Source organism: Pelophylax lessonae, assembly GCF_965119305.1.
Source record: "Pelophylax lessonae genome assembly, chromosome: 6".
NCBI lineage: Eukaryota > Metazoa > Chordata > Amphibia > Anura > Ranidae > Pelophylax > Pelophylax lessonae.
In genome coordinates, this window is record NC_138773.1 from 255,045,954 (window position 1) to 255,066,152 (window position 20,199).

Consider the following 20,199-nt stretch of genomic DNA (forward strand, 5'->3'; position numbering starts at 1 on the left):
ATGTAAAGTAGAGTATTCAGCTTGTATAACGTAAATTTGCTGTCCCCTCAAAATAACTCAACACGGCCATTAATGTCTACACAGCTGGCAACAAAAGTGAGTACACCCCTAAGTGAAAATGTCCAAATTGGGCCCAAAGTGTCAATATTTAGTGTGGCCACCATTATTTTCCAGCACTGCCTTAACTCTCTTGGGCATGGAGTTCACCAGAGCTTCACAGGTTGCCGCTGGAGTCCTCTTCCACTCCTTCATGACAATATCACTGAGCTGGTGGATGTTAGAGACCTTGAGCTCCTTCACCTTCCGTTTGAGGATGCCCCACAGATGCTCAATAGGGTTTAGGTCTGGAAACATGCTTTGCCAGTCCATCACCTTTAACCTCCGCTTCATTAGCCAGGCAGCGGTCGTCTTGGAGGTGTGTTTGGGGTCGTTATGTTGAAATACTGCCCTGTGGCCCAGTCTGCGAAGGGAGGGGGTCATGTTCTGCTTCAGTATGTCACAGTACATGTTGGCATTCATGGTTCCAAACTGTAGCTCCCCATTGTCAGCAACACTAATGCAGCCCCAGACCATGACACTCCCACCACCATGCTTGACTGTAGGCAAGACACACTTGTCTTTGTACTCCTCACCTGGTTGCCGCCACACACGCTTGAAACCATCTGAACCAAATAAGTTATCTTGGTCTCATCAGACCACAGGACATGGTTCTAGTAATCCATGTCCTTAGTCTGCTTGTCTTCAGTGAACTGTTTGCAAACTTTCTTGTGCATCATCTTTAGAAGAGGCTTTCCTTTTGGGACGACAGCCATGAAGACCAATTTGATGCAGTGTGCGGCGTATGGTATGAGCACTGACAGGCTGATCCCCCACCCCTTCAACCTCTGCAGCAATGCTGCCAGCACTCCATACGTCTATTTCCCAAAGACAACCTCTGGATACGACGCGGATTATGATTAAGACCCCCTGAAGAAGCCACGTGACCGGAAGTGGCGTAACACGTAGGGCGGTATACCGGAAGCGACGTTGGAAGCGGAGAGACAGTCCGCAGGATAGCTGTACTCGTCTGTATGCTCTTAAACCCCCCTTTTATGTGTGAGTGCATTATATATATTCTTTTCAATAAATGTTTTTACGAAAATACTGCACTATATAAGCACTTTTTTTTCCAGAGATTACTTGCCCCGATCCAGAGAACAGGCTATCACCATCCCCCATATGTGAAGTGGGTTTGGAGAAGGATTGGAAAAGGAGAGCCATAATATATCATAAGGCGCATTCCTGTTCAGTTTGAGGTGAGAGGCTAATACCCCCGTAGGGGGTTAAGGAGTAAGATGCACCCCCACAAATATCTGGTGTAAGGTGGAGGTGGAACAACGAAGATAAATAAGAAGAAACACTGCGTGTGCGGGTCACATGATTTGGACATTACTGGGACACTTTATAGATACTTATCTGTATCTGTTTGCAATCTATGAGCACCTGTCACTTTATTCACCGCTAATGTATTCTTTTAAAGTATAATTGATTGTCAATATAGCACTAGAACACACACATATATATATATATATATACACACACATACATATACACACACACACATATATATATATATATATATATATATATATATATATATATATATATATATATATATTTTGGAAGTGCTGTCACCATTACTGCTTATTCATTCACATATCTAAGTGCGTAATAATTGTGGATTGATTTTGGACAATAATCACAGAAGTTATATTATATTATTTTTATATGCACATTGATTTTTATTATCACTATCGAGTGAACACCATCTTTTAGTTTTCCCTGAAGCGCGATACACACCCCCCCCCCCCCCTTCATTAGCTGATTATGTGCACACAATTTCTTTGGTCAACCATGGTGAGGCCTGTTCTGAGTGGAACCTGCCTTGTTAAATCGCTGTATGGTCTTGGCCACTGTGCTGCAGCTCAGTTTTAGGGTCGTGGCAATCTTCTTACAGCCTACGCCATATTTATGTAAAGCAAATTAAGCAACAATTCTTTTTTTAAGATCCTCAAAGAGCTCTTTGCCATGAGGTGCAATGCTGAACTTCCAGTGACCAGTATGTGAGTGTGAGAGCGAAAACAGCAAATTTACCACACCTACTCCCCATTCACACCTGATACTTTGTAACACTAATGAGTCAAAGGACACCGGGAGGGAAAATAGCTAATTGGGCAGAATTTGGACATTTTTGATTAGGGGTGTGCTCACTTTTGTTGCCAGCGGTTTAGACATTAAAGGCTGTGTGTTGAGTTATTTTGAGGGGACAGAAAACACACTGTTATACAAGCTGTACATTCACTACTTTACATTGTAGCAAAGTGTCATTTCTTTAGTGTTGTCACATGAAAAGATAGAATAAAACAGTTACAAAAATGTGAGGGGTGTACTCACTTGTGAGATACTGTATATGATATCCAAATAATGCAAATTAATTTACATAAAAAATTATCCATAATGTACAACATTCAAAGAACAAAAGCAACTGTACCGTTTTAAGCAAAAACCTTTTACTCAAGCCATGTGTAACCTTCTACTGATCAGTTATTTAAATTGATAACTTAACCGAGAAGTATGGCCAACGCTTTTTATGCCATAATCCTCTCTTGGATCACAGGTGTACACTTACTTTCAATCTTCAGAGTGCTTATAGCAGCTATTGCCTGCTAACAGCTAAAGGGGAAGAGCTGTCCCAGCCTTTGTAAGCATTCCAACAAAATGGTTGAGATCCACCTAGCTAACTGAGCGACAGCTGGCTCCACCTTTCAGTGCATAGCTGAATGCCACAACCAGAGGCGCCCAACCCCCTCCCCAGCCTGGCATTCCAGTGATCGCCAGACGAGCAGAGCGGAGAACAGTGACTAACCATTACTGCTCTCCGCAAAGAGCAGATAGAGGGCAAACCGTGGACATGTGATTGATTATTTCTCAGTGTTGGAGCAAGCGTGGGACAGCTGCACTTGGGACACCGATACTACAGCATGGAGATGTGTGAGGGTTTGTTATTTTACCAATCTCGTACTTCTTTAGATAATGAAAAAGTTACTGCAGAAAAAAATTGGATTTTTGACTTACCATAAAATACTTTTCTCTTTAGTTCATTGACGGACACAGCTCCAGAATCTTAACCATTGAGATATGCTGCCCCCTACAGGAGAAGGACACTAGGCAGGAAAAAGCTTTACCACGCTTATGGGACAGTCTCCGAGGATATACACACTTCTATAGGCATTCAGTTTTGTTGCAAGCAGTGTCAGAAGAAAAATAACCCAACCCAATAGAGAGGTGGGAGCTGTGTCTGTCAATGATCAGAGAAAAAGATTTTACAGTAAGTCAAAAATCCCATTTTTTCTTTCGTTCATTGACGGACACAGCTCCAGAATCCTATTAACCATTAGGATGTCCCAGAGCAGTATTAAACATGAGCGCAGAAGTGATAGTCATGAAAAAGGCCACCTTCTGGGATATGGTAAGTAGGGGAACCTCCCGTAAATTTTCAAAGGGAGGCTCATGGAGAACCGACAACACCAAATTGAGATCTCACGGCGGCAACGGAGACCGCACTGGAGGAACCAAGTGTCTAACTCCCTGGATAAAAATACGCACCAAGGAATGTGTGGCCAATGGACCTTAAAAGAAAACCACCAAGGCCGAGACCTGGCCTTTGATGGTACTCAAGGCCAGGCGCTGCTCAACCCCTCATTGGAGGAAAGCCAAGTTCCGAGTCACGGAAAGTGAGCGAGGGTGAACCCTGAGGGGTTCACACCATGCAATGTACAACTTCCCAAGTATGATGGTAAATCTTCCTAGAAGTAGAGTTTCCAGCATTTAACAGAGTAGAAATCACAGATTCAGACAACCCTCTATCCTTCAGCACCTGGCTTTCAACAGCCAAGCCCTCAAAGCCAGCAACTGTAAAGCCGAATTGAAGATTGGCCCTTGGGACAACAGAACTTCCCTGAGAGGAAGTCTCCAAGGAGCATCGGTGACCAGCCGTACTAGATCGGCGTACCAAGACGGGTGAGGCCAGTCTGGAGCCACTAGGATGACCGGAATCCCTTCTGCCTTGATCCTGCACAGGTGTTTCGGCAGAAGCTTGAGAAGAGGAAAGGTGTATATCAGTCGATTCTGACTCCAAGGAGCCACTAATGCGTCTGTGGAGTGGACTAGAGGATTCCGAGACGGTGCCACAAACCTCTGCACTTTCCTGTTGAGGCGAGAGGCCAACAGATCCACCTTGGGAGTACCCCACCGCAAACATAACTGATGTAACACCTCCAGATGAAGTGACCATTCCCCCTTGTCTATTGCCTGCGAACAGAGGTAATCCGCCTGACAATTTTCCACTCATGGAATGCGTATAACAGAAGGCTGGAATGATTCATTCTGCCCACCTCAGAATGCCAGCTACTTCCCGAGCCCCAAGGACACCATTTGTGCCCCCTTGGTGATTGACATAGGCCACGACCGTGGCATTGTCTGATTGAATCTGTTCTTTGACACCCCCGGAGATGACTTGGCCAATGATCCAGACAAAGTCTGATTGCTCGGAGCCCCAGTACATTGCTCAGTAGTCTGGACTCTTCCATAGTCCAGACCCCCTGAGCACACTCTGTGCCAAGGATGCCTCCCTACACGGACAGGCTGGTGTCCATGGTGACAACCGTCCAGTACAGGGGAAGAAATGATTTTCCCTGACGAAGTGCCGGAGAATGAAGCCACCAAACCAGGGACCCCCACGTACTCTGGCCCAACAGGATCAGATTGTCTAGAGACTGAGAATCCTTGTTCCATTGCACCAGAATATCCTTTTGCAGTGTGTGGAATTGTGCAAATGGAGCCACCTCGAAGGTAGACCCCCATCAGGCCCAGCACCCTCATGCAAGTCTGAAGAAATGAGCGTCTGCTGGATAGCAGAAGCGAAATTGCCTCCTGCAATTTCTGAAGTTTTTCCTGAGGAAGAAACACTGGCTGAGGCTGAGGCCGAGTACAGCGTCAGACCCAGATAGTCCAGACTTGTGGAAGGAACCAGAGCAGACTTCTAAAGATTCAGAATCCAACCAAACTCCTTTCAGAGTAATCTCCAAGTTGTCCTACAGAACAGTCGAAGACTCTGCTCGCAAAACCAGATCATCCAGATACCCCAGTACCGCTATCCCCTGCTGACGCAGCAATGCTAGCATCAGGGCCAATACTTTTGTGATTACCCGTGCAGCGGAGATCAGACCAAAGAGTAACACCACAAATTGATAATAATCCTCACCCGTGGCAAAGCGGAGGCAGCACTGGTGGGCGGCATATATTGGGATGTGAAGGTAGGCATCCTTGAGGTCGATGGAGGCGAGGAAATTCTCCTGATGTAGGGACGCCGCTACCGTGCAAATGGATTCCATTCGGAACTTCTGTACCCACACAAAGCAGTTTAGCGCCTTGAGGTCAAGAATGGGACGCACCTTGCCTTCCTTCCTGGGAACTGTAAACAGGTTTGAGTAAAAACCCTGAAAACATTCCGATATCGGAACCGGAACAATCCCCTTGAACCCTAACCAATCCGGGGACAAGTGCAGGTTTAGAAGGGAAGAACCTTTCCTGAGGGTATGATCGAAACTCGAACTTGTAGGCGAAGCAAATGACATAGTGGACCCACTTGTCCTGGATCAGGGAGGTCCACATACCCGGAAACCATCGAAGACGCCCCCCCCCCACAATTACAGACAAGGGTGCTCCTTCATGTGGAGGAAGTCTTGTTCGCAGGTCTGGCAGAACCGACTTGGGGCTTGCCAGACCAAGACCTCTTAGAACCCCCGGGAGAGGCCCTGAAGGGCTTCGATCCCTTGTCTTGAGACCCTGGGGGACTAAAAGGCCGTTTGTATGCTGAAAAGAAAGGCCCCTCGTCTGCCACGGGACTCCTTACCCTTGGAGGCCTGAGGAAGAAGAGTACTCTTTCCCCCTGTGAGGCCTTTGATGTCATCCAAGAAAGCTCCAAACAGGCGATAACCCACAAATGGAAGATCGGTTAAGGACTTCTTAGAAGCCTGGTCCGCAGACCGGCATTTTAATCAGAGAATACGCCACAGGACCACCGCTGAGACAGAAAGTGTAGAAATCATGGGAGCAGCATCCAAAGAGGAGTCACAGACAAACTGTAGCCCTTGGACCAACTGATCCGCCAGCTCCGAAAAGGCAGAGGGGAGCGGTTCCCCCCTCCAGGTCCCAGCATAGAAGTTTTGCCCACTCTCTCATAGCGTGCGACACCAGTGCAATAGTAAATACCAAGTGCCGAAACCAGCCACAGCGAACATATGGCTGGTCAAAGCCTTCGACCTCCTATCAGCCGGATCTGTGAAGACCGGGGACTCTTCAACCGGGATTACGGTGGTTTTATTCAACCTGGAAACCAGGGAGTCCACTACAGGAGGAACTGTCCATTTTTAAGGAGGGAATACTCATAGGGGTGCCGCATTGCAAAATGCTTCGGGCACCCCCACTGTTTTGTGACAATATTTTTCAAGAAGGCGGGAAAGGGGAACACCTTCGCCACTTTTGAGGACCTGTGGGTGCCAAAGGTGACCTGTGCCTCCGATGCTTCATTAGCTGCATTCTCCATGTTTAAGGTTTCCCGCACTGATATAATCTGTGCATCCACTAGCGCCTTTCCCATGTGCGGCTAGAGTAGCAGAGGAATCATCCTCAGTATCGGAGCAATGCGGGGTGCGTGGACGCAGACCCGAAGGGTAACTCGCATCTATGGCCGCCGAATCAGATTCTGGATCTGATGAGACAGAGGAAACAAGTAAAGGCAGGGGATGCTTTTTGCTAGCCCGTTTGCCCAGGACCAAATCTACCTTGGATACCAAGCACTCCAGGACTGCCATCAGTGCAGTCGGTTGTTGGGACCCGGAGGGCCCCGCAGCCTCAGAGGGGATCAGGTGATGAAATATGCTCCAGGGACTCTTCATGAGTGGAGAGGGGAAACCACACAAAAAAAAGGTGGAGAACACTTAAGGGACACAACACAGTGCTGTGGCACCACAAGGCCCAGCACAGAGCACTATCGCTGCAATAGCAGAGAGAAAGAAAACCCCACAAATAGGACTCACCACCAGTCACATACTCCCAGCACCAGACTAACAGCACATCATGCGGCAATCAGGAAGGGGAATGTCCAGGGATTAGCACTAGAGGCCTAGGAGAGGCTCCTACCGCTGAATCACTGCCCATCTGGCTCCAAAAACCTGGCCGCCTCTATTTTCAATGGGAAACCACAAGAAAATGTCCCTCAAGGCTACACAAACATGGGCGCCAATCTGTAGCATAAAAAGCTACAAGAAAATGCCGGCTCTAGGGGGCCCCAGCAGCCTAAAAAATTATCCCAACAGGAAAGGGGCACAGGCAGGCGCCCCCACCAGGCTCATCCCTCTCCCGAGGAACAATAGTTCAGTCGCCTGCGGCGTGCTCATCCCCCCCCCCCCCCCCCCAAGTGCCAGTGCAACACCCCAGGCTGACCTAAAAAGGCATGTCCACCCCAGGAAAGGGGGGGGGGGCGGGCAGATGGGGGGGGGGGGGGGGTAAAGGTCTCCAATAGACCACCAAGACAGGGGGAACGCTGACTTGGAGGGATAGGAGGAAAAGGGTCCGACCTACCCAGGGAGGGGTCCATGTCCACCATAAAACCCTCCAGGGGTAGAGGGGGGGGGGATAGCTTCTTACCACACCAGTAACAGGGTGGGCACCGCTCCAGACAGATCACCGCTCCATCATAATGTGGTTGTTGCCAGCCTGGAGGAAACGATGCGTCTCAGGCCGAAGCCAGTTTGTATGTGCACTCGCGAGACGTATAACTCGCAGGCCAGCACCTGTCCAGTGGGGCTATGTCGCGGCTGACCTAATGCGGAGCTTTGGTCTTCACACGCTCGCTGGTCCGACTGAGGGGACCCTAAAGGAATTAGATTATTTAGTTTGTCGCCCAGTCCTAAACAAATAAAAGAGGGAAACAAAAAATTCCATTTAAAAAGAAAAAAACTGCCAGGACCAGAGATCCCAGCAAGGAACTAGGTCCTTACACCTGACCAGGCGGAAAAAAACTGAATACCTATAGCAGAGAGTGGGAGTACACCCTTGGGACTGCCCCATAGTTGTAGTCATATTTTTTTCTGCTTAGTTTCCTACTCCTGTAGGGCGCAGTATAACCCATATAGTCATGAAGATAAGGAGCTGTGTCCGTCAATGAACGAAAGAGATTTTTTTTTTTTTTTTTTCAAAATTGCCAGTCTGTTTTTGTTTATAACGCAAAAAATTAAAAAAGCAGCAGTGATCAAATACCACCAAAAGAAAGTTATATTTGTGGAATAAAAATGACAAATTTTATTTGGGTACAGTGCAGCACGACAGTGCAATTGTCAGTTAAAGTAACGCAGTGCCGTATCGCAAAAAATAGCCTGGTAATGAAGGGCAGTAAATCTTCCTGGGGTCAAGTGGTTAAGGGCTCATTCACACAGGTTCTTTGACCCATACAGAGTGAATGAGCAGTTTGTTTGGGAGGCTATTTCTCTATGAGGATACCCAGCAGCTGTTGACCTCCCATCCTATGCCCCCCCCCCCCCCCCGACAGTCTAGAAAGCTCTGCTATGCTTGGAAATCCAAAAACCTTTTATAGTTGAACATAACCAACAAAAAATCCAAATCTCATATACTTGAATATGTAAGGAAGGTTGCAGTGGCGCTCTGACTTCCCTGGATTAGAGCGGGAGGATTGGGAGGAATGTTTAGAAGCGGGTCCCAGGTTGGTCATCCCCTCCAGGGACAAATTGATTCAGGTGAAATTCCTTCATAGGGTGTACTATACTCCTGAGAGGTTGCATTGTATCTATTCTGACAGGGATGATATTTGCCCTCGTTGTCGTTCCCACCCGGGGTCTTATCTTCACATGTTCTGGGACTGCCCGGTTATAGCTGCTTATTGGGCGGCTGTTTTTGGGGCCATCAACGCCAGGCTGGGGCTATCGCTGCAGGTCTCCCCAGAGTTGGCATTGCTGGGTATCCATGAGGATGATCAGCGCTCGCATCATTCCAAGCTGCTGATCTCCTACCTTTTGTATTATGCAAAAAAAGGTATCCTTCTTAAATGGGCTGCCCCCTCCCCCCCGGATGTGGCATCCTGGCTTAAGTTGGTGGATGCGCATGTACCAAACTTACTTACATGTACAAACTTACTTACATGAACAGGGGTTGCCCTTGGAAGTATAATAAGGTCTGGGCACCTTGGACAGCTGACTGATTTTGAACATTGTGTTCCCCTTCCCCCCCCCCTCCCCTTTTTTTCTCCTTTCCCCCCTCTTCTCTACCCCCCCCCCCCCCTCTCCCTTCCTTTCATTTTATCTGGCTTATTATGGTTTTGTTTTTGCTGCTGGGTGTTCTGTTCACTGGTCCTGACTTCCAGCTCGTAGATTGACTGCTTTGTATTTCTTTTTGCTGTGTTGTAATGCTCTTGACCTCTGTCTTGTAATGACTATTACTGTTTATTTCCTGCCTGTAATTATGTTTTTTTCACAATAAAGCACTCCTTGTTGTTAAAAAAAAAAAAAAAAAAAAGAATATGTAAGGAATTCAAATAAAAAGTCTTCAGTAATTTTAAATTAAGGTAATCCCAAATAAAATGTGAAAGCATGTGGGAAACATCTAAGATCTTTATTTTTTTTTTTGCAGAGAAAATAGAAGGCTTCACTCGTGGAAAGAGACTGATTAAAAAAAAAAAAAAAAAAAAAAAACATCAAACCATGAACTTAATAGAGTTAGGTTTCACAAGTTAAAAACCAGAGGAGCCAAGTGCCATATCAGTTAATCATAATACTGTGATCTGGACTCCCACAGGAATAGTGTAGACTGCTGCCTTGCTGCTTACTGTGCAGGATTTATAAAGTACCGTTCACACCTTATCATTAGCAGCCTGTGGATGCACTACATGTTCACACTCTGCTTTTCCAACAGACAGACCTAGACTGTGGTATTCCATCGAGGATTTATAGCTCTATCTTTAAGAACCTGACATGGCCCAAAATGCTTCCAAGATAAAAAGGAGGCATTTTAAAATCTATTATATATGCCTTGGTAGTTCTACGTACAGCCAGGCTCTAATTTACAGTTTTCTTATTTTAGGTAGTTTGTTCCTCGGATTGCTGAAGGTGGCGAGAAGGGTGGATGACATCTTAATTTCCACCTCAGCTAATCAGAGGAAGCCTCGTATTCTATAATAAAAATACAAGACTTCTCCTGAACGGCTTCAGCAGACATAGCAGTCATCCGTACTGCTGCCATTACACAGCGAAGCCTACTGTATATGTAGGTAATGCTACAACAGTATTTTACAGCGCACACAGCTACCACACCATTAAGCAATGGGAATAGTTCATTTGGGTCAACTTGGCCCAAACAATTAAAAGTTAATCCACCAACACCTTTATTCCGATATGGAGGCCCTTTCAAGTGATTCTAAAATGCAAAACTGGTTTATATTTACCTGCTCTGTGCAATGGAGCCACAGAGTGGCCCCAAACCACCTATTCTTGGGTTCCCCACCAGCACTTCTGGCTCCTCCTCTCTGGTGAGCGCCCCATAGGAAGCCACTTTTTATGGGGACACTTGTGCAGGCTCACTCCCAAGCTCTGCTGCCTGTGTCTACAGACAGCAGAGCTCGGCTCACCCATGACCCCTTGTCACTGGTTTTAAATGACAGCAGCAGGTACCAAGGGCTCCCGTTGCCTCAGAAAAGCCTGTGAGAGACCAGAAAGTGAAGGGAGAGAGCCAATGCATATGGGCATCAATGCTGGATCGAATGAGGGTTCAGTTAGGTATAAGGGGGGGGGGGGGGGGATGCTACTACTTAAACATTTTTTACCTTAATGCACAGAATGCATTGAGGTTAAAAATGTTTAGGCTTTATAACCATCTTCCCATCTTTCATTAGTATGTTATGACAGCGCATTCATTTAAAAATGTTTAATTAGCTTACAAAGCACCCTAGCACATCAGCCCACCAAAAATTGGCCCAAACCCCTTCACCCCTCCCTGACAAGCGTGCACCACAATGCACAGTCGTCTCATGGCACAATGTGCTGCAGCCTTCTTTTGTTTTAGGGCACTGGGGGTGCCATTCAGAATATATTGGCACACCAACATATATGCATGCTGCGGTAGCACAAGGCAAAAGTTTAGAGCCAGCCCAAGCTCAGCCCCCTGTACTGTACTCTGTTGTGCCCAATAATGTTCGGACATTTGAAAGACAGGGAAAAAAGGATTAGCACTAGGAGGAGTAGGGCTTATTCTCAAATTAAGGCTTCGGATCCAAGCAACTTCACAGGGATCATGTGATTTAATGCAGGTACTTGCAACATTCCTGCATATCGGCACTGCTACTTTAGGCTGTTCAATTAAATATTTTGAGATCCTTTACTTAAAGCAGAAAACACTGAATATAGAGATGTGTCTGTCTATCCAGTCTGAAAGTTTACACAGGGCAGTCAAATGGATGAAACTTCTTTCAAAGTTAAAGTGGTTGTAAACCTTTAGCTATACCCAGTAATGTGACTGGCCTCCGGTGATACACATGGGTGAAACAAATTCTCTTAAGATAAGTTATACCCATTTATTTGCAGCCATTTGTCCTGTACATCCTTGTACCACTCAGAACAAAAGGATTTTTCACAGACTCCACAGAGCAGGAGGCAGGGAGCCGGAGTTACACTGTAAGAGCTAATTAGAGGGAAGGGAGACACCTCTGCACAAAGTACACAGAAACAGAGCTGTGGCTGGCTATCACAAGCAGTGTGCTGGAGGCCCCTCCCCTGTCACCTTGTTAGCTCTTGGAGTCAGGAAAACATGTCAGAAGTGACTCATGACGATATTAAATTAATTAGACATCAGAGAGAAATGTGTTGGAGAGAGGGAATAAAACACTATAGAGCTTAGTTTGGATTTCATATCTGAGGTTTACAGCCAATTTCATGAATACAGTGGGGTAAATTTTTACCTCCAGCTGGCTTGACAGTGAACGCGCCCAGCAGCCAAATGGGGCAAATAAGCTGCCCTTGCCTATCAGTATGTCCCATGTCAGTACATTTACACGCAGCACGCCTAACTGGCTTCCGGTCACACAAACCCCCCACCAATTCCCTCCTAATCTGAGTACTGCTATGTAGGGGATTACAAAATTCAAGTCAAATTAAGGTACTCACACAATGTACATGTTAAAATAACAGAAAAAAAAAAAATGTTCTCAAGCTTACCAGAGCAAAGTTCTTTGTAATATTGTTGGTTGGTGAGAACCTGCGTAAGAACTGATCTCATCGCACCACCCATTTTGGTTAAATCCTCCAGGAAGGAGATCTGAGGTTCCAAAGCCTGAAGAGTCTTCTGGAGGTCCTTTTCAGATGATGAATCTAGAAAAAAAAAAAAAATCCACAAAAAGATTAGGAACTACACAAAAAAAAAAAAAAAAAAAAAAAAAAAAAAAAGGATACGTGACAACAATTACAAAACAGCTAAAAAAGGAAAAAACACTTTATTAGCCATTCTGAGGTCGCTTTTAATTGCACATAAATTATTGCCTCTCACATGGTTTCCTTCAACCCTCCTATGGTGAGCGAGTGGATTTTGGAAATTAATGATCTGTATGAAAAGCATACCTATACCCTACAAAATGCCCCCCATACATGTGAAAGATCTGGGCTAACTGGATAGAAGTAATGTACCCCTCTCTTGCCTCTTAGAACAGCTCTTCTTATTTTACTGTTCCTGTCATGGGAACAGCTGGTCTATGTAGTGATCTGTACATGCTTGATGCTATGGTACGAGGCAGCTCGTTTCTCTCTCCCCCCCATTTTTGTTTTGTTGGCTTTGCTTTTTTACTTTTTTGTTCTTTGTACTTTACATAAAAAAACTTTTGCTATAAAACACAACTGGATTAAAAAAAACAAAACAAAAATATTGAGGTTTACTATGGTTCCTTTCTGCAGGCCGCTAGGTCACTACTGTATCATGCAGAGATCAGCATAAGAACTAAAGCATGCAAAGAACTGCCATCTGACGGTTCCAAAAGTGTGTCAAATAGAGAGGATTCTCGAAGGCAAGATTGGCAGTGTGGACAGCAGAACAGAAATGTATATTAGCTCTTCTTTACATGGCAACCTTTTAGCATTACAGTATTCATTTTGTCACTTTAGGGAAACTGAACTTAAATCCTCCAGCCAGCTTACATTTTAAATTAACCCCTTCCCACATAGCAAATGCATATATGCCACTTCACTGAAATGGGTATTTTTCTGTAGAGCTGCAAATGTGCATACCCAGGTTTGTGTTGCATAGTGTGCTCCTAGCACAGATACTGAGCTGTCACCAGCAGCTCTGGGTCTCATACTGACGATCAAGTGCTGGGAGGACCAGCTGTCGATCACAAGGTCGCTGTGATAGCCTGTGATTGACTATCACAATGATCGGTTACTTTACAGACTGCCCCTTTATTATCTCCTCTTAAATGGAGTTGTGCAAAAAAATAATAGACCAGGGTTTGATCTAGGTCAGTGCCAGGGTCAGGGTCTGTCAAAAAGGTGAAAGTAATAATGTTTTAGGTAGGATTAAGAAAAAACAAAAAGGAGCGCCTTATGCAGCTGGGGGGGGGGGGGGTTGTATTTATTTACTTACACACACACACAAGGGATCGACCAATCTAATTATTTCAGGGCCAATATCGATTTTTCGGTCACCCTTTAGCCTGATAGCCGATATTAGGTGCCGATATTCTGTACCTTTAAAGTTTCTAAAAATCAACACAATTTGACACAAATCTGGTACTGAACATGTTAATGTTTAATAAAATTCTTAACATTAAGGGCTCGTTCTTCACACCATACCTGCATGAAAACTGATGGGAAAAACCACACAGATTTCACTTGCAGAGACATCAGTTTTCATGCATGTTGTGGCACTTAGAGAAGAAGAGCAGAGAGAAGAACCATTGTTTTTTGTGCACTTGCAGAACGTGTGCAGCAAAACTGACGTCTTAGTCTATTCCATGGTGTGACTGAAAGAACGAGGCCTAGAAGTAGATAACTGTGAAAAATAAAGTGCTTGAAAAATAATAACTTATTAAAGGCTTCCAAAAACATAGAAAAAGGGCATAAACTGCTGCAGTTCACTCACTGCAACGATTAAAATTTAAATCACTACTGCAGTACAAAATCTAGACAGTGGACACTACACTTACTTCAATACTCCCAGTTAAGTAGAACAATATTATAGTGCAGAAAGCATAACATTTCAGCATGTTCACCAGTTAAACGACTTCTGTTTTTTCCATATATTGTTGCCACTTCACTAAAAACACACTCACTTGCTACAGAGAGGTATTTTCTAGCATGAGAGGCAAGTCTTTTGTAGGGTGCCTCATTTTCTTTCCACCACTGAAGAGGATCACCACTTTTTCTGTCAATTACTGGTTCCTTTAAATGGAGATGAAGTTCATCATCCAGGCTAAATATTGCAGATTCAGAAGAATCCTCATGAGGCCCCAATAAAACATTGAACGTGGCATCAATTCGACCACGATGAAGATTCTCTTCTGTCCGTTGCCTTTTTGATCATTTGTTTTTGCAGCATCCTGTTCTTCCAGATTAGAAAAATGCTCTTCCTGACTTGAAATTTTCGGTAGGAACCTCCTTAACCTACTGTTGAATATCTGTCAGCCATTGTTTTGCCTTGGCCAATACAGAATCAGAAGAGAAAGCATGATTCTTGTATCGATCCAATATACATGCCAGCACAACACTTGTATTCTCTTCATAGTTCTCAAAACGTTTGTTGAGGCTGTCCCTCATGACCTGCCTACATGTTATAATGCCACATGTGTTAGGTCCTTCATTTTCTTGAAGCAGCATCTTTAGCACTCTCACACATGGAATGACAGATGACACAGATGCGTCGTAATGATTCACTTCTAGTGTCACTTCCTCTATGGGGAGGAGGGTCTCAATGACATTGGCTACAATGTAGGGATGTAACGATATTGACGATATCGCGATATCGTATCGTCGTGGTCGTCTAGATATCGTCGTGGTTGGGTTACAATATTAAAAGGACAGGTGTCCGTCAAAAAGCAAGAGGAATAAACACAGTCCCGCGGAACAAATCATTGTTAACTACATAGACCAGAGTTTAAGGATTTTTTTTACTGTTTTTTTTTTTTTTTTCTTGCAATGTAGATATTTTGATCTTTCTTATGAAAAACGTGAACATAAGCTAAATGATAGGTCAGTGTTTTTTTTAAAGGCTTTTTGACTGACTATTTTATTTAAGTTTAAGTTATGTTCCTAAATACCAGTTTTAAAAGGCTGCCTTTATTTGCCTTGCACATTTAAACCTGACTTAACCTGATTCAGTGTTCTGTGAAGGAGTCACTTAGATCTCTAGCATAGTTAGCTTAGAGGAGAGGGCTACATAGCATTCTACTGTATGCAATGTTAATTGTATGTTTATGGAAAATAATTGTGTAGTGGTATCTCACGATACCAGGCGGGGAGTGTGCTGCCACGCAGCTTTAACTGTCTAGCAGTTGTTATTACAGGTTATTTAAATCTTAAATCTTTGTTTGCACTTAAAGGGAATTGCCTATTGTTTGTTTACAATTGTTCTAGCTGCTTCTTAACTTGAACATTGCACAGAAGAATCAGTTATGCAACCAAATATTACTATACAGAATATTGATGTTCCTGACTACAACTTGCACTTTAAAAGCACTATGTGATCAGTGTTTTATGTTGTCATGGATCCATAAATACAACAATAAATTGCCTGTTGACTGGCAAAAGCAGAATAAATGTTGGTATTTTTTCGCTATTATCATCACAAACACTATCATGAGCTATTTAGCAATACCGTGAGCTTTTCCACAATATCGCAATAAATATCGTACCGTGAGGTCAATATCGAAATTGTATCGTACCGTGAGATTTTGATATCGTTACATCCCTACTACAATGTCCCACTAATCAGCATTAGGACAAGAATATCCTCCATGTTTACCTGAATAGATGCTAAGAGCTCGCTTCTGTTCCAGCATCCTTTGCAGCATGTGAAGTGTTTTTCCATCGTGTTGGAACAGCCTGAATCAAGATGTTTTTGGGTAATCCAAGGTCTTCATGAATGCACCTCAGTCGCTGCTTGGCAAGGATTGAATGGTGGAAATGGCTTGCGCACCTCTGGTATGCCAAATATATCAAAGCTCTCTGGCTTGACAGACAATCATTTACCACAAATTGCAAGGTATGTGCCATGCAACTGAGGTCCGACACTTCAGCAAGGCTCATTCCTTTCACCATGTTTGCTCCGCTGTCTCGAAGCACAAGCATCACTCTGTCTTTGTTTATTCCCCAGTCTTCAAGCATGCCTAGAAACATTTCTCTAATATACTCCCTAGTGTGGGATCCTTGCATCACTTTTGTATTCAACACCAATTGCCTTTTCGTCCATCCGCTGTCAATGAAGTGGCATTTAAGACTCAGTGACTCTGTCCTAACCAGCAGTCAGTCATGAATGAGAGGGAGTTGGCAACATTCTCTGGTTGCAGCATAGTCTTTACTTTCTCAACTACCTTTTGATTCATTTTTTCCAGCATTTTGGATCGAGAATAGTTTTCAGTGTGTAGCTTGGCTCAGCTATGGATATCAACCGCTGAAATCCAGTCAGGCACCATTATAAAGGGCTGGTGATCAGGGACCATCTTCTCAGTGATTACTCTGTCCAGCAGTTGGGATCTTCCATCCAAATTTAGCCACCTGGTTTTCTTCTGAAACATATCAGTTATTGTTGTCTGTGATAGTGGTATTTCAATTTGTGATTCAGTTTGGTTTTTTTTTCTGTGCTGTATTATACAATTCAACAGGATGAACTCTTAGATGGGCCCAAAGATTTGACGGATTTTTGTTTTTGGCAGTTGCTGATCCCATGTTCACATTGTTTGTGCATGTGTTGCACACTGCTGTTTTTCCTGGGGATGGTTGAGACGAGAAATAGTCCCAGATGACACGTTTACTTTTTCTGTCTGCATCCATCTCCATTGCAATTTAAAAAAACTGGCTGCCCGGCACCCCGCTGCTGCAGCCGGCCGGCTGGCGTGTCCTCCGTGGCATGCACTGTCTGAGGCGAGGGAGACGGCCTAAGAAACCAGAACCTGCAGGCCCAGTGCTCGAAAGCGCAACCTACACAATGAGGTGTGCTCCGCGCACAACATTGGTCATATCGGCAAGTTTTCGTAACCAATACCAAAAAAAGTTAATATCGGCCCCACCGATAATCGATCAATCCCTAATACATACATACCTACATAGAGAAACATACACACACAGCGGGTACAATAAGTATTGAACACGTCATTTTTCTAGATAAATACATTCTATAAATGCGGTTCAGTTGGCATGTTAAATACTTTTTCCCTGTGTCATTCTTTATTACACATAACTTAATTTCTGAACTGATTGGTTTTGGTTTCTTTGTATGTATGGATTGCCTAGGTTGTTACCGACGTGGTAAGAATTTTATGTCAACAGCATCTTTAGAAATATATTTAACTAGAAAAATAGTGATACGTTCAAAACTTATTTTACCCACTGTAAACACACATCTATTTACACATTCTTTATATACTTACACACACAAACATTATGCCTTGCATTTCTATTTTAAACTCAAAAGCGTGGTTTTACAAGGTAAGGGTTCACATATACTTTAGGATTTGTGTTTTTCTTCGTCATAAAGGGGTTAACAAGGTTTTCCCATGGGCTACAGTAGGAAGTTAACATGCATCTAAAAGACAAACCACTAAAAATCAAAAAATGTTGTTTGCACGTTCCTGTAATGTCAAATGTCTAAGGCCTGGTTCATACTTAGATGAGATTTTGATGTGATTCAGGTGCGATTATATAGTGCGACTTATTTGCAATTTTGGTGTGATTTTTCTTGTGTGTTTTTGTACTTGATTTTTTGCCTAGTAGTCGAGCCACTACTACTACTTTTTAGCCCTGGGTCGCACTGATGCGATTTCTGATGCGCTCCAGAACACATAAAAATCGAATGAAAAGTGAAATAACATGACTTTCTGTGGAGGCTGTTCATCTATAAGCAGTGCAAATGAAGAGATTTTAAAAAGGGTCCTTTGTGAGTTTAGAGTGGTGCAATTTTTAACTCCATGGAGACTTGTACGGGAAATGCATGCATAACGCCCATCTGTCCTAAAGGAACACAATTCTAATATGTTTTGTACAAGGGAAGAGGGAGAGAGGGAGAGAGTTTTGCACTGCAAAACGGATTCAACTCGCACCGCTTCAACTCGCACCGCATCAGTGTGCACCCAGGTTTAGGGACCAAACACTTCCTTGAAAGCAGATTTAAGGGTTAATAGAATTGAAAATCGCTTTCCAAATCACATCAGAATCACATATAAATTCAAATTCTGTGCAATTATACTGATGTCTATGGGGCCAAAAATCACGCGGGATTCACACCACAGTGCAGGAACCTTTCCTAAAATCACTCTGTGCCGAGTCGCATTAATGTGAACAGGCATCATTGAAAACATGATTTCTATTGTCATGCAGTTCTGCGGGACTCAGCATCAGAATTTACACTAGTGTAAACAAGGCCCAATTATTTCCTTTAAACCTCCTTCCTTCAATGCCATCATACCTGGTGATCACACCAGCAAAATGTATCCACGTGTGCAGGAGAGGGTGGCATAACTGTATGGTGACAACACTTCAATCAGCTGCAGTTATGCCACCCTTTACTGCACACGTCTGATTTGGAAGCAGCCAAAATTAACTCAAACTAAACATGAATACTGCATGGAGAAAAACATGACAAAGGATAGAGTATATTGTTATTTATTTTTAAATACCGTAAAACCAATATATGATCCTGTTTAATTCACGGTGCTTTACAAAAAAACAAAAATTTTGCCACCCACGTAATGCATATGTGCGATAGCAAAGAGTGTGGGCTTTAATCGCCCACACAACACACACATGCATCCATGGGCTGCACAGAGCTTAAAGACAGTTCTTGGTCCGTACCAGCGTCTGCAGGACTGGCTCCAATCATGTGGCCACTGTGACTGCAAATCATAGTGGTCATGCTATCGGCTGATCTGTCCTGCACCCATATAAAGACCCTATGAAAAGGGATGCCAGTGCTGAGTGGGAAAGGGTTAAAACCCAGCTTTGAGAATTACAAAACACTACATTGGTGAATTGCTCATTAACTCTAGGGGATGAGGAATAAGATGTAATACTTAGCTTACGCTTCGTGTACAGTGAAAAACTACTGGCCCTGTATTGTACCTGATGTCAGTGTGTGACCACAGAGTGTCTTATAGATGAGGCTTTAGGGGACCAGTCACACAGATGGAAGGAGTCTGCCCAAGTGAGGAGAAAGATATTACCACAATAATCCACATCCCTTAGACTTAATGAGCATTTAACCCTTGCATTACAGAGGGACGTGCTGCAAGGCAAATTTGAAACTCAAAGAAGTAGGCACTCCAGTGGCGGAAGGTTTTACCCCCTAATGATCAGGCCATTTTTTGAGATACGGCACTGCATTACTTTAACTGACAATTGCGCGGTCGTGCGATGCTGCACCCAAAACAATGAAGTCCTTTTTTTTCCCCACAAAGAGCTTTCTTTTGGTGGCATTTGATCACCTCTGCAGTTTTTATCTTTTGTGCTAAAGAAAAAAAAAAAAAAAGACAAAAAAAAAAATTATTTAAATTTCTTAGAAATTCAGGCCAATATGTATTCTGCTATATATTTTTGGTAAAAAAAAAAACCCCAAAAGGCGTATAGTAATTGGTTTGCGCAAAAGTTATAGTGTCTACAAACAATGAGATATTTTTATGGAACTTTATTTACATTTTTTTTTACTAGCCATGGCAGCGATCAGCGACTTCTAGCGGGACTGCGACATTGCAGCGCACAAATCGGGGACCAGTGACATTATTACAGTGATCAGTGCTAAAAATATGCACTCTTACTGTACTAATGACACTGGCAATGAAGGTTAACATTAGGGGTAATCAAAGGGTTATGTGCCGGTTCACACTACCGCGGCACGACTTCG

General features: G+C 43.8%; 1 protein-coding gene across 1 annotated transcript in view; it reads right to left on the bottom strand.

The window, feature by feature from the left end:
• The window catches only part of UBR3 (ubiquitin protein ligase E3 component n-recognin 3), a 390,465-nt gene that overhangs the window by 310,614 nt on the left and 59,652 nt on the right, over window positions 1-20,199 (bottom strand). Inside the window, exon 3 of the mRNA XM_082260312.1 lies at window positions 12,321-12,473. Within this exon, the coding sequence (XP_082116438.1) occupies window positions 12,321-12,473 (153 nt within the window). The remainder of the gene's footprint in view (window positions 1-12,320; window positions 12,474-20,199) is intronic.